The 15,718-nt window shown below is 36.2% G+C and overlaps 1 protein-coding gene across 5 annotated transcripts in view; it reads left to right on the top strand.

Moving 5' to 3' along the window:
- The window catches only part of LOC131439449 (soluble guanylate cyclase 89Db-like), a 51,524-nt gene that overhangs the window by 15,366 nt on the left and 20,440 nt on the right, over positions 1-15,718 (top strand). For 4 of the 5 annotated variants that reach the window (XM_058610496.1, XM_058610455.1, XM_058610485.1 and 1 more), the window contains exon 2: positions 10,132-10,516. In XM_058610496.1, coding sequence (XP_058466479.1) covers positions 10,475-10,516 — 42 coding nt within the window. In that variant the 5' untranslated portion in view covers positions 10,132-10,474. Of the gene's footprint in view, positions 1-1,088; positions 1,389-10,131; positions 10,517-15,718 lie in introns of all 5 variants that reach the window. The other variant, XM_058610466.1, reaches the window with a different exon arrangement.

Raw genomic sequence — 15,718 nt, 5'->3', positions numbered from 1 at the left:
AGTAATCATCCTCCAAAGTTGGTATATTTACTCGAAACCATTTGAAATACTATTTTAATTAAGTTGTAAATCAATTCGAAATTATAAGTTAGAGTGATAATCTGTGGCTTAGACCATATTAATCCTGAAATACGTAACGTACGTAATTGACTTCTCAACTTTCGTTTTACTTCAGATGCTGTGATATTTCGTTTGGCTTCGTGATGTCTGAAGCTGTGATCAATTGAACAGCACTTGTACAAAATCAATATTTTAATTGAATTAAATTTTCATCCTACTCTTGAAAGCTCAGGAAATGACGTGAAATTGATGCTTGTATTATTGTGTTTGTGTGTAGAGCCCCAAAGCAGTCTGCCAAACGAAGAGCTAACGTTTGGTAAAACTGCACAGCGAATATACAACGAACAATACGTGCTTTTTACGTCGACCGTTCTACTGTCCAGAGATGCCTGACTAAATCCTTGGTGAAATGGATATATTATTTTTATATTGTCAAAGTTTCGATTTTGTTTCATGTCAACTAAAGTTTGAAAATTTAAAAGTTTATTTATGATCAATACGATTTCAACTGAATTTCTGAATTCAATTCATTACCTACAAAGCTGAATATTGAAACTGGAAGCGGGTGTAACGTGATGGAGAAAAAGAACGACTTTCATACATTATATATCGGCTCCAGCGCCGTAGCGAGGGTCTTGAGTGCCCTCGTGCAAATTTTGGTTAAGAGAAAATGAATTTCTAGAAAAAAGGTGATTATGGAAACACTTTCTATTAGATACTAATATCTAGCGTTCTAGAAATTAGTTTATCAGTAAAAAAATGTTATACAATGTTAAAAAACTGTTATCGAATACCTTCAGGACCCCTCAGAGTCTTTGTGCGACGCACCGCCAGTACATGTCTAGATACGATGCTGCTGTGCGAGGGACAATTTAGTGCAAGCGAAATGCTGCTGAAAACACCTGTCAGATTCAGCAATTGTACTGCAAACATTGTCGGAATTTAAATTCCTTTTTTCCGGTAACGGAATTGAAGCAAGCGGTTGAAAGCTACTCACAAATCGATAAACCATTTTCTTCCCCTTCCAGGAATTTTTCACTGTTCATCATCAAACAGATCCGAATTGATCGGCCTAGCTTCGCCCAATACAGCAGAGCAAAGTATCAGAAAATCGAAATGAAAAACATGGATATTTATCAAGTTTTTTCTCATGTTTGCAATTTACCGGCAAACTGGCCAACAAAATAAGTTTGGCTTCAGTGAATTTCTACGATGGAAACAGAGAGTAACGAAATTTAATTAAATCAACGGACTAACTTCGGCATAAACACCGAAGGTTGGAGAATATGGAAAATGCCTTTCGCAACGAAGGGACCACTGCAAGAAAGGTAAAAATATGTTTTGTTACTGTAATCCTGCCAAGCTTCCAAGCTGGGATTCTTCTGTTGGTTTGTTCGTTTCATTACACATGCGGTTGATTAGGTTGGCTATACTGACTGGGAGTGGAATATTGATGGGACGTGACAATACCAGTGTCAACCGGACTTGTTTTTCCGATAAAGTTTTCGCAGACCTTTCATGGTAGTCGAAAGCAGAAAGTGGAATATGATTGTATAAATAATCAACATAATTTGCTGGTGATAATACTTTGTTTGTCATATGCAGGAAACATTACAACAGGATATGTCATTTTCCTTTGTTACTCTGCTTTTTGATTGTTTTCTTACTAACTAATTTCGGCCATAATGCGTGACGTGACATGACAAGTAAGAACGGGAGTAATAAACTTACAGAATGGGTAGCATCTGCAATGTAATTTTCTAGAGCTCTGCCACGAGTTAGTTCACGATTAATTTTGGTTCACCAGCGGACGGCAGGTCAATCTAACATAAAAAATGACTTGTATTATTTGTTTTGATATAATTTTGAGCATAGTATGTCACTTGACGATTTGTCAATGGATTGATCACATTTAACTTATAGGTGTATTTAGCAACTGCATTCATGATACTTCATTTATACTGATACTTGAAGTTTGAAGCACCATACGTTGCTATCATGGTGGCAGAAATATTTTTTTAACCAAAAGTTTTTAGATTCAGTACATTCTTTAATATCGCCCTATTCACATTATGTTCTTAAAGCGTGTACTAATGCTATCTTGATCAGGCCCATACCCAGGATTTCGTTTCGGGAGGGGCCCTCAGATTAAAAAAAATGTTACTGAAGATTACTTATGTATCTAATTCTCGGTGTGTCTTTTACCGATGTTTTTAACAGACACTTTAAACTTTTCCACTGGAACTGTCATTATGGAGTATTCATATAAAATTTGTGACTGTGCTCGAGAGAAGGTTATTGTATCACATTTCTTTACGTTTACGTCATTTTTAAATGATTTTACTGCATAGAGTAGCACAGCCGATTCGTGGAGAATGGAAAACATCTTCTGAATTTTATAGGTCATATTAGTAGATAGTCATACAAATTTATTTTGGCTATACTGGTTTCTTATTCAGGTTTCGGAAGTAGTTCTCTGAAATTCCAAAACGAAACTCACATAATTTTTTTTATATAATATTCAATGTTAATGATATTTCCTTTCTCAAGATAGTCGATAAATATTACATCCCTTCCCCAAATACCGAGGTCATAACCACGACGTCAGTTAACTCACGCAACTTCACATTTCGATCATTCAAAACTATTTTTGGATTTTTTCTTTATATTTTCTGATGTTACCACATCATTTGCACGTCCACTGCGTTCTGTATCATCGGTGTCTCTAAGACCACGTTTGAAGTCAACGTTTATTGTTTCTGATGGAGCGCTTCGTAACGCTTATGCTTATAAGTTACAAAGAAAGTAATGTATGTAACGCTTCGTAACGCCTGTAACTGATGGAAACGTAACGTATGTAACGCTTCGTAATGCCTATAGCTTACTAAAAAATAACACATGTTACGCTTCGTAATGTCTATAACTTACAAAAAAGTAACGCATGTAACGCTCCGTAATGCCTATAACTTGCTAAAAAATAACGCATGTAACGCTTCGTAACGCCTATAAGTTACAAAAAGATAACGCATGTAACGCTTCGTAACGCCTATAGCTTACAAAAAATAACTCATGTAAAGCTTCGTAACGCTCATAACTTACTAAAAGTTCATAGCTTACTAAAAAGTAACGCATGTAACACTTCTTAACGCCTATCACTTACGAAAAAGTAACGCATGTAACGCTTCGCAACGCTTATAACTCACGAAAAAGTAACATGTAACGCGTCGTAATGCTTATAACTTACAAAAAGTAACGCATGGAACGCTTCGTAACGCCTGTAACTTACAAAATAGTAATACATGTAACGCTTTGTAACGCCTATAGCTCACAAAAAAGTAACGCTTCATCACACCTATAACTTACAAAAAAGTAACGCATAAGAGCTACGTATATAACACTTCGTAACACCTATAATTTCTTTAATAGTAACGCATCGTAACTCGTTTACCGTAAGAATCGAACTCTTATAATATCCACAAAATAACTCAGAGTTTTTACTTTCTAGCTTCTTTAACTTCTTTTAGGGGTTAGCCAAATTTTGTGGTAGGGCACATAATTGTTTTTAATATTTTTACGTTTCGTCTTTAACTTAACGTAACGCTTCCCATCTTACGATAACATCGAGCAAAACGCTTCGTCATATGGAACATCTGGGGACGGATACAGCATAAAATGTTTAAGCTCTATTTTGTTAACACAGTAAATTTAATGAACTAGAAACTTGCTTTATTTTGGTGACTCTCTACGATTTGTAATAAAAACATAGAGTTCTTTATTAAATAATGATAGTTCTCTGTTCTGTTCAATATAATTAAAGGCAATCGAATTCTTTGAGAAAGTGTATAAATTAATTACTTATTTTAGAGCGGTAGCAGATTTGCGAAATCTGGTTGAAGTTGATTCACGATCGTTCAAACAGTGCACAAAAGAAAATGATTTTAGGTAGAAATACATGCAAAAGGTACTCTCTATCAGAGCTATTAAAAGTAATTTTCATTGACTCGAAACATACGAAATTCACGTAAAATAAATGTCATTCTCAGTTTCTCTTGCAAATTATGAGAACGAGAGCCATGTTCAGTCAACGTTAAAAGTGAAATAGTAGTTTCAAAATTGTATTCCCGTTCCAGGCATTTTCAATAAAAATCGCACACTGTTCAGTATCAATATTCAACCGAAGCTTCGAGAATCGATAATCACAAGAAACGGCACACAGTGATGTTTACCTTTTCCAAAAAGATTCGGAAGTGTAATTACTTTGATTTATCATATTTTTGACACTTTTCAGAGCCAAACGTCATAGATTTTCATTATATCGAAGAAAAAATGAGAATTGAAATTCAACATATTCTCCCTGCCGATGTTGTTTTGGTTTTATCTTGCCGTAGGGGAACCAGTGACGATGGCATTGATACTTTCTTTTGTTGCAGTGTCCGACAAAAATGCTTCCTCTCTCTTCGATTGTTTTGAGTGCTATTATTTTCGAATGAAAAAAACGATGATGAGTCTTTATGATTGTACACTTTCATTAAAAATACTTTCAATTTGATTTTCAATTGAAATGGCGTTAAACAAAATTTTGGTAAATGCTATCTTTCTCAAAATACAGTCTATAACGAGAAAAAGTTGGTCTTACTACTAATTTCAACCTAACGGAACTTTATCGAATAGCTCAACATAATTCACAAGAAAGGACTTCTTTCAGAGAAGGGTAGTATTTAACAGTATGATAGGTTATCTATCATACTGTTAAATGCGCTATATATACGTGTATCACAAACCCGTTATTATACCGATGCTATAAAGGTTGACCCTGAACCAAAATTCCAACATTGAAGTAGAACGCTCGGGAAACAAGAGTTATTTGTCATATGTGGTACAGGCAAAAGCGAAGAATTTACCTTTTTGTTGCGAACTTTTCCCATTTTCGGCTAACTGCGGAGCTGGCTTTCTTCTGCAGCAAACGTACCGATTGCCAAATAAATCAACACAGCACCATACTCATTCATTTTGTAAAGTGGCAATTCCATACGGACAGCGATGGAGTTGAACATTACTCACAAGCTTACTGCTGACGTCGTGTTGTCCGATGAAGAAATTGTTCAACCGTGATACGGTAGTAAAATTTGGTAGAATTGGCGGAGATTTGATGGATTGGTGGAACGTGATAGCAGTTATGTCTTTGTTTTAAAGCTCTATTACTATCTTTACAGAATGACCATGGCTGAGCAGGGCTTATATTTTTCCGTTCATATCTGCGAGAAGCAGTTTATTGGATATTTATTTCCTCCACAGGATATTCCATCCCAATAAATTAGAAAAAAAGAATGGTGGGAACATTTAAATCAATACAATTCATACCGTTTATCTAACCAGTCGAGACCAAACTTTGTTTTATTATTGGGAGAAAAAATGCATTTATTTTAAAATAAAAATAATGTTTAAACCAAGTATCGTCCATCACTAGTTACTACTTTTTCCCATCTCTCAGGCAATTTTTTGAATTCCACCTCGAACATATGTTTCGTCACCAGTAATCAGAAGGAGCAATGTCAGTAAAATATGGTGAGTTCGACAAAAAGTCCAACTTGAGCGTTTCCAATTATTTTGTCCCGACTTTTGCGACATGAGGCCGAGCGTTGTCATGCAGGAGAATAACTTTATCATGTCTTTGCTTGAATTCCGACTGTTCTTCTCGTAATGTACGGCTCAAGCGCATCAATTGCAGTCTATACCGATCGCCCGTTATAGTATCGCCTGGATGTAGCAGCTCATAATACACAACGGATCAGGGTCATCTCGCCGAAAGCCATTTCGCCGAATGGGTCACTTCGCCGAATGCCATTTCACCGAATGCCATTTTGCCGAAAGCCATTTCGTCGAATCCTGAAATCGTCTTGAAATCGTATTAGAATTGATTAAAATTAAAGACAAACGAAAGATGACGCCCGTTTGTTAATTTACCATTGTACTTCTTGAATAATGATTGATTGTTGTACTCTTGAATAAAGATTGATTCATGAACCTCAGAAAGTAGTTTCCAAGAAAACTTGTTGACTATTAGCTAGTAAGCATCAAAGCAATTGCATAGGTGTATCTACCAGGCAAATGTAGGTGGTATTTTCGGTTTATTAAGTGAAAATGAAAAAATACTAATGCGGCTAAGCCACATCGTTTTAGTTCATGTGCTGTCCGACCTCGCTACCGCTCGTTCGGACCTAAATAAAGCAAAGAAACCTAGCTTCGAGTAGACCGGGCAAACGAGGCGGTTACAGGTTTGTATGCAAGAGGCCGCCGCTCCCGACGGCGGGTTGGCGGCCGACTCAGCTGGCGTCGGCTCGGCGGCTTTGTGCCGCCGAGCCATCTTGGCTTCGGTTATGTGGCTGCGCCACATCAGTTATACAGGAGACATAACATGCAGGAGATATGACCCTTACGACAAAATTACCTTTTCGGCAAAATGACCCTTTCGGCGAGATGACCCTTTCGGCAAAATGACCCTTTCGGCGAAACGACTTTCGGCGAAATGACCTATTCGGCGAAACGACTTTCGGCGAAATGGCATTTGGCGAAACGATTTTCGGCGAAATGGCTCTGGTGATATGACCCGCTCCCATACACAACACCCTTTTGGTTCCACTAGTTGCACAGCATGTCCATCGAAGCGTAAATATTCGGCTTTGGTGTTGGTGTTTAGGTCGAGGGAAACAATCAACATTATTCAAATGCTCTTATAAAATTGAAATGGATATTTGAAAATTTTAATTTTGTATTTCGAAAATCGATATTTCAAATAGTTTGGAAAACCCAAGAATCCGATTTCCGGCTTGTCTACAATCTACAAAAATGTCTTTATTGGAGTAGTTTAAAGTAATTTTAAAATCCTGGGTGAAATTTAATTTGTGTGCATTTTTCTTAAACTTGAGTGCATACATGTGTGAACTTGATGAATGTCCAAGTTTTGAAATTGTTTTCTTCGTTTTTGTTTTCTTCATATGAAAGTATATTCACAATACGGAACATGAAACCGACAGGTTAAAAACATCTACAGCTGTACCATTTTTGAACAGATTTTTGATATCATTACATACACTCTTAGAAAAAATGAAATTTACGCTTGACGTAAATTCAAGTATGCCGTAATTTCTTCGGTGATGACACAATATTACATCTACTAACATGTAAACATAAATTTTGCGTCTGTATCGATGTGAGTTTCAGCTAAAACAACTGTGAAGTTAATTATATGACTTATCTTTAAATGCTTTGTATTGTGAATGTAAGAAAATCGCGACGCTCCTTTTATATGCATCTATAAATCTTGGAAATATTACTACGCATTCTATATAGTTTATATAATTAGTCGTCGATATTTAAATTAAAAACAAAGTGTTTAATTTTAAATTTCATATATAATCACCGCAACTTTGTTAGATTTTATTGATTTGTTGATTCTTTTCGGTGAGAATTGAGAAAACTTTCATTTTTTATTTTTTGTACAGCATAACGTGTTTAATTGTTTCCTGTTTTTCAAGCCTTTATTATAGCTTTCCCTAGCAGAGACGACAATTTCTTATACAAAGGATCGCTCTGAAATTCACATAGCATAAACGCTACTATTTGAACAAAACATCTTTGCGCAACCAGCGCACATCAGACCTTCTGTGGATTTCTTTTATGCGCCGTTCGCATCACATCGGAATTTCGAATCTGCATCCGAAGAAAATGCTATCAATTTGGTTGAACATTGGAGAAATTTAGTGAATCGTTTCTTTCAAGGATCATTAAAAAAACGAATTTGGGTTGTTTCTTCTTAATATAAATAATTTAGCAGCAAAACAATCAACCATGAAACAGTCCGTAAAATGTTTAATTGTGTTAGTTTCTCTTTTACTTTTCAATGTGTGCGTTAATATTCACGCGGAGACTTTTCACACACACACCCAGAATTCGTATTAAGCCAATTCGCAATCTGTTGGTTTCGTTAACGCCTTGGAGATGGTTGTACGAGGCACTTCCACAAAGTAAATGTACTCAATTGATGTACGGTTAAACAAATGTATTGAAACAAAAATATACGCAACGAGGTAGCGAATGACGGCGTGAATGTCGCACTTGACGGGAGTGGCGATCGTTTTTTTTTCACACTAACCTCGGACACAGAGAACTAACATCCAAATAGAGATTTCACTTTGTATAAGAAATTTAACAGTCCTCTTAAAAAGCAATCACCAAGTAGCAATGCACCTGTAGAGGCGCTTCGAGCAGCCCAGTAATCCCTCTTGCGTTCGAGTTGTCATACAATGGTAATGGTCAGAGATGCCAGGTAAAAATTTCAAATATCTGCAGACAGGGTCTGTAAATCTGAAAAAAATCTGCAGTCAGTAAGTATGTCTTGCTGGCAGCAATTTCTCTATAAAGTATGACACGCAAAACTGACTTGGCGAGAAAAAAATAAAAAAAGGCGCGGAAATTTCAAAAGTCTGTAAATATAGACGAAAGTCTGCGAGAATTTCAAAAGTCTGCACAACAAAAAATGTCTGCAGCACTATATCCCAATTCTGCAGATTTACAGACAAATCTGCAGACCTGGCATCTCTGGTAATGGTAAGTTTTTCGTCTCGTTTTGTAGAGGAGAGTCAGGCTTCGTGGCAGTGTAGCTAACCTGTTGAGAAAGTGTTCACTACAGCTTTTTGGAAGTATCGGTACACTAACTTTAAGGACATGCTTCGTAAAGAGTGATTTTGTAAGAGGTACAGGATATGATTTTCAAAAATACTTAATTTGGTAAAATTGATGAAATCTTTGTTGGAATCGATAGAACGATCAATATAATTTAATATTTGATGATGATTTCATGCAGATGTTATCCGCGGCTCCGCTTCAGATGCCCATGCGTAAGGTTCAATTTTGTCACACTCTCTTTAATATATTGGCCGGTATTTAACAAATAATGCCACCAGCCCATAATTCACACCAAACAGTGACTTTTTTGGGATGGATCTTCCTTCAACTTGGCCAGTATTCATGAAAAAATCATAGACCAAACAACGATTCATGTTTAATTTTTAGACCAAACTGAATAAGTTTGAAAACGACACAAGACACGATTCACGCGTGATCTGTCAAAAACAGTGTGGCCCAAAGATACCAGCAAAAATCACCCTTTAGTACACGTCGGCAATTCAGCCTACTGGGAACTTATTTACGCGTCGTACGAGAGGCTATTATTTTAATCGGAATTCGACTTATTCTTCGCATTCGAGCAAAATGCCAGGAGACCTTTATCATCGAGTATTGGATGATCTTCCTTTATCATCGAGTACTTCCTTCAACTTGGCCAGCATTAATAAAAGAAAATCATAGACCAAACAACGATTCATGTTTAAATTTTAGACCAAACTGAATAAGTTTGAAAACGACACAAGACACGATTCACGCGTGATCTGTCAAAATTGTCGGCAATTGAACCTACTGGGAACTTATTTTACGCGCCGTATGCATCATACGAGAGCCTATTATTTTCATCGGAATTCGGCTAGTTCTTCCCATTCGAGAAAAATGTCGGGTGATCTTTATCATCGAGTACTGGATGATCTTGATCAGCATCACTCATCATCAACAAACTAAACGGTCCTTTTTATAGATCTAAAAAACTCAAAGAATATTTTTTGTAATTATAATTAGTAAACGTGAAACACAAAAAATGCTGCCAAAATGATCGAATCAAAAATTCATAGTGATTTTAGCATTAGTTGTGTAGTCCTACGTCAACAGTTCGAACAACCTCATGTGATTGTACCTTGTTGTGGAGAATTGCGGAGTTTAAGCATGACCACGATTTGTTTGTTTTGATACTTTGAAGTATTGATTTAAAATCAGTTTCAGACTATCTACCATGGCCAGCGGCCAAGAAGAGAATTGTAGCAATCAAGTCAAGGACTAATAAAAAAAATACTAAGGGTTTCTTTCCTTATTGGGAAAAGAAATCACGAGAAGAAAACTTAGCATAAATTCAAGTGTTATTGTTATGATGGTCACATAAAAACGATAATAATTTTCCGTTTTCAGATCTGACTGCAGCGTCGTGCTAAAAATAATTCTCAATGGTAACAAAACAGTGAAGTAATAGAACCGATCAATTAAAAGTATTTACATGAACTATGGATGGACAGTCGGTTGGAGTAAGCGGGTCAACGAAGAACAAAGCTGTGAACTGAGCGATGACAAAGTGACAGAGTTGGTCGTCTTCCATTTCTTTTTCACATCAAGAGTGGATCTCTGCTTCCTTACACCGGGGAGAGAGAGATAGGAAGCAAGCTACAACTACAGCAACAAATCAATTAGGCTCAATAGAATAGCGTTGTCGCAATCAGTTCGAAAATCGGTTTGATTGGCCATTTAAGCTAACAATATGTACGGTATGTTGCTGGAGAGTGTTCAGCACTTCGTGCAGGTAAGCTTAGTTATCAAAATCTCTTCCTAGTATTCTATTCTCTCAACTGAGGATGTAACTTATTTGTTAGATCAAATTTGACTCTGTTAAGTAAATAAGAATTGGTTTCTGACAAGAAGGCACTCTACAACAAAAGACCGTGAAAAGCAGTTGTATACAAACAAGTTCATCCTCATTTCCGACACCTCACTGGGAGGGTTGGTTTCCGGATGTTTGATTTCGGTTTCAAGTGGCTGCCAGCATTTCGGATTCGGAGCTACACAAGTCGCTAGGTCGTTTCCGCAATGAGTGGAGTTACAATTGTACGCCACGGTAGCTGGGAAATCGAATATCATTCATTCGGTTTATTCCAAATCAAGTTGGTTTGTGAATTATAAGCGTGTAATATATGTATGTATGTATATGTATTTGTATATGTTCGGAAATTGGCTTTCAGAGACATATATCAATGATGACATCGCGCTAACCTACAGCAAACGACGGTTTCCGAGACTGGAGGCGATAGTGAGCACGACGACCGCGTGGAAGTTCTTATTCTTGAGATAAGTTTTCCTACAGAACAAAAAAATATTAACCAAATCGGTGGTTCAGTGGTGGAGGTGATTTTTGTTTTATGGGAGAGACACACAGGGCACACTCCAGGTTTGATACAGTCGGTGGTAGATGATGTTAGCAGTCTGGGGAGAGCCCCCTTGCTTTCGAACGCTGGATCTTGTTTTCAGGCTAGCGCGAAAGTGTAAAAGGAAAATGTAGGAGGATACTCTTCTTGGAATAAAACTGCTTTAAAAATTTGTATTGCAGTTCGTTGCCAACTAAAACATTGCAGTGAATCCGTTTTTACCTTTTTTCCAGCAAAAGGTAAAATTTTCCATAAAAAACTTCTTGGTTTGAATTATCCTTAAAAGCATGAAAAAAGTGAGTTAATAGTCAAGTTGGCGATTCTAGCTAGTGGGCGCGGTTGATAATAGAGGTGGGGTGCTTCGGTCTAATATGGTTTTTTACATAATTCTACCCTACTCAAATTTGGTAGTAGGGTTACTACCGGATAGGTCAATGCTGTTACTCTATTTCATGTATCTCTTAAGTAAACTTTTTTCGTCATCTATTCGGTATTATAGAACTTATCAGTAAGGAGAAAGTTACTCGATTTCGACCAAAACTTGTAACTGCTAGTTCGAATGTGAGTCAACAATCTCGCTACCCGTTTAATGATGGAGATTTATCGGTTGATGAGAGTATATATTAGTGAATAATTTTCGTTTCATTCGATTACATTCTGAGCAGTATTTCAGTATCTGTAGTGTAGTTAAATGGCATAGTCATTCCAGGATTAAAAGAAGGTTATTGGTTTGCGAAGCTTTTTCAACTTAGGAACCACTGGAGGTAGTGGCCAAAAGACTATATAAAAAACCCGCATCGATTTCTAAGAGATGATTACCGATTACTGATTACCAAGCAGGCATTTGTTCATGTAGAAGAAATATTCTTGTACTTTATTCATTGATTTATTACGGATTATAAAATATCATTAGAATATTATACACGCATCAGAGCTAATAAAAGTCATTTTTGTTGACCAAAGATAGACGATAATGACGAGAATCAATATCACTCTCAGCTTCGCTTGCAAACTATGAGAACGAAATCCATGTCCAGTAAGGGCATGTTCAGGAGTGTTTTAGTTCTAGATGCATAATTTATGTCAGTTACAAAATTTAAATCTGAATTTTATAACAAGAAAAACTGGCAGCCCCAGCAGTGTTTTACTCGTGTTTCAAATATACAAAAAATAGAACGGCATCGTGAGACCAGTTTTAAACTTGGCAGAAGAACTGGTCGAATAAATAAAACTAGAACGGCTTGCTGGGGATACATTTGTTCCAGTTTCTGCTCTATTATAGATCTTTCATATAGAACTTCTAGTTGCTGAATTTGCTCTAAATGACATAAGCGGAATAGTTGTTTCAAAATTGTGTTCTTTCTTTCATTAGACCTTTCAGTCATTTGCGGTTTTCAGTGAAAATTCTACAGTATGCAGTGTCGATATTCAACCGAAGCTTTGAGAATCGATAATGACAGAAAAAGGTTCCACAATGACTTTTACCTGTTGAAGTTCGAATTTGTAGTAGTTTTGGTTTCCAAAGAGGTTCTGGGATGTAATTACTTCGATTTTTTATTTTATTCAATAGTATAATATATTTTTAGGCACACTGCTTAAGCTCTAAGATGGCAAGGGTATTTTCTAATCTTAATCAACGACTAACTTAAAACTAGAATAGTATCATTAGATTATGTCGTCTCGAATTTTCGAAAACCCAGCTTCCAGCTGGCGTTCGGCAGTGGTCGGTGATTTACTTCGATTTGTCATATCTTAGTCACTCTTTATGACGTAGCGTCACAGATTTTCAATACATCGATGAAAACATGAGAATTGAAATTCTGCTGATGCTCCCTGCAGACGTTAGTTTGGTTTCGTATTGTCATAGAGATAAGAGTGACGTTGGTAATTATCCTCTCTCTTTGTTTCAATGAGAAACGAGAATGCTTCGTCTCTCTTCGTTTGTTCTGGTGTCGGTCATTTACGAATGAGACAGTAAAATATTGAAAATGAGGATGTTGGAATGGTTTCTTTCATTGAGAATGCGTGACAATTTTAAGCTCTGGAACGAATACAAAACAAAAACTTTAAATAATCTTATCTCAATTGCAAATACAGTTTAATGTTCACATTTTACGTGGTGAATTTGAATACTTCTTTATTATTCTAAGCGGGTATTCTATTCAAAGGGAATTTCCGAGTGGGTTCAATTACCCATCATACCCACATTATCTGCCGGGTCTGATCACAAACCTAGAATCAAACGTCCACTCCATCGCCTGTTGGTGCTCCAAATTTTGGTTCTGAAATTACAATGTGTTGAGTGTTAAAATTTCAAATCGCCATATAAGTGCCAATGTAAAACACGGACGAACTCATTCAAATTTTTTAGAACAATATTCCAAGCGTGGGTTTGTTGATAATCTGACAAACTCAGCTTGACTATTCCAAACCTCGGTTTTCGGTTCCGGAAACCCCATCAAAGGACTTTGGAATTAAGCATACCTCGATTTCTCCGAGATGGTTACACCGATTTTATTAAACTTTAATTCAAATAAAAATATCTCATCGACTGCTATTGAATTTTATCTGGAATTGACTTTCAGTTGTTGTATTTTGAAATTTTTAACCATAATTTGAGCCAGGAAACATTAACATTGCGTGTATCACATTAACTTTAAACAAAGACATCATATTAACAAGATATCCAGCTCTCACCAGTGCGAGAGCGAATTTCTCTCGATGACATTTCTGAGATTCAAAGGTTAGCACGATGCTGCTCCTCTCTGAAGCAACAAACGGTCGCTTATTCTCGTTTCGCTATCCGATTCTATACAGCCAGTTGATAATTGCGATAGAATCATTTTACTATTGCCGCTTATTCCAACTATGTGCATATAATCTTTGTATAAGTTGTGTCTATGAAAATTTCTGTGAATGCTCCACACAAGGGTTTTGGAATATTGCAACCTAGTACGAGAATCGTCAAGTTGAATCATCGATTCGATTTTCTGCGATAATTGTCAACTTGCGATTCTCTCTTGGGAAATTCCACACAGCAACGATCACTATCAGACTATAAATTTTTTTAAGGGCGTAGAATACTCAGAATGTGAATGTTGTATACAATATAGATAACAATGTAGCAGCTTCTGTTAAATTTTCGGCAATCACCAACACTACATAGAAGTATGGGGGAGAAATGTCAAATTCGTGCGCGCCAAAATAGCAGCACTGTGCACCCATACAATTGACATGATATGTTGAATGCGATGGCGTTGCTGAACTGAAGATTGATTTCGTTCCAAGCTGACAGGGTCTGCTTTAAATTAAGCTTACGTTAGGGCATCTTCAGAAGTGTTCCAGTTCAAGATGCATAATTTATGTCAGTGTTAAAATTTTAAGCTGGTATTATAACAAAAAAATCTGGCAACCCCAGCCGCGTTTACTCATTTTTCAAATGTAGAAAAAAAATGGAACGGCTGCGTATACCATTTTTTAATTTGATGTTGTTTTTTTTAAAGGAAGAAACAAGAAGAATTCTTTGAATACACACAGAACAGTTTAGTGTATAAATTTAGAATTTGGTAGAATGTTAACCTTAGTAATAAGAAAATTTATTAAGGAAGAAACTACACAGAAAAAAATATGAATGTTACATGTGACATAAACTTTCAATCAATATAATTCATAACTACTTGATTTTTCAAACGACGCAATACTCCACACGCACAAAATTTTATTCGCTCCGACTGTATTTTGCACTCTGCTACCAATGACCACAGTATGGATTTATATGTATCAATTATTCAACCAGCACATATGTGCTTCTGTGGTTCAGTCGATTAAACGATGGGCTTTGTGATCTAATGTTTCTCGGTTCAAGTTCCGCTGTTGCTATTGATCTTTTGTTTTTTATTTCATTCGTGTTCAAGCCATGTAGTTTCAAATCACACAATTTTCATGTTCTCGAATATAAATTTGGGTGAAATACGTCGTTCCAGTTATGTGCATCTTTTAAGATGTTAAATCACAAGATTTTTTTGAACTGTGTAACATTTCATTTGTTCGTAAGCTTGGTCCAACGTTTTTCATGCCCACCGTCTTGTTAGAAAATTTAATTGCAACGGAAAAGGATTAAAAAACAATTTTGTTCGTAAACTCGGATGTTCCTCGAATTTTTCAGCATGGAAAATAGTTAATGCCATATAATAATATATAATGTTTTCATATTTTGTTAATTTATTCAGTTGAAAGAAAAAAGGAAAAATGGGCATGCGTTATAAAGTTTAACCAACAATTCAACGACTCATCACATACTAATCTAGAAATGTACGACTTTTGTATAACAATTGAAACCATATCAAAATCATTCATCAGGAAAGAACTATTTACTATCAACGTGAGCTTCGCCTTTTTTCAAAAACCGCTGAATAGGTAGTTTTTTTTATCGAAAATTCAACAACTGCTCAAAAACGATTGTACATATAGTTCCACGGCAAAAGGGCCTAACTGGAAATGACAGTTTCTCTTTGTTTACTTTTTCTTTCACGATTTAACGAATTGATTTTAGATTTGACGCTTTACTCTTCGCATGACTTTCA

Source organism: Malaya genurostris, chromosome 1 (assembly GCF_030247185.1).
Source record: "Malaya genurostris strain Urasoe2022 chromosome 1, Malgen_1.1, whole genome shotgun sequence".
NCBI lineage: Eukaryota > Metazoa > Arthropoda > Insecta > Diptera > Culicidae > Malaya > Malaya genurostris.
Note: the sequence above shows the minus strand (reverse complement) of the source record. Positions and strands in the feature narration are given on the sequence as shown.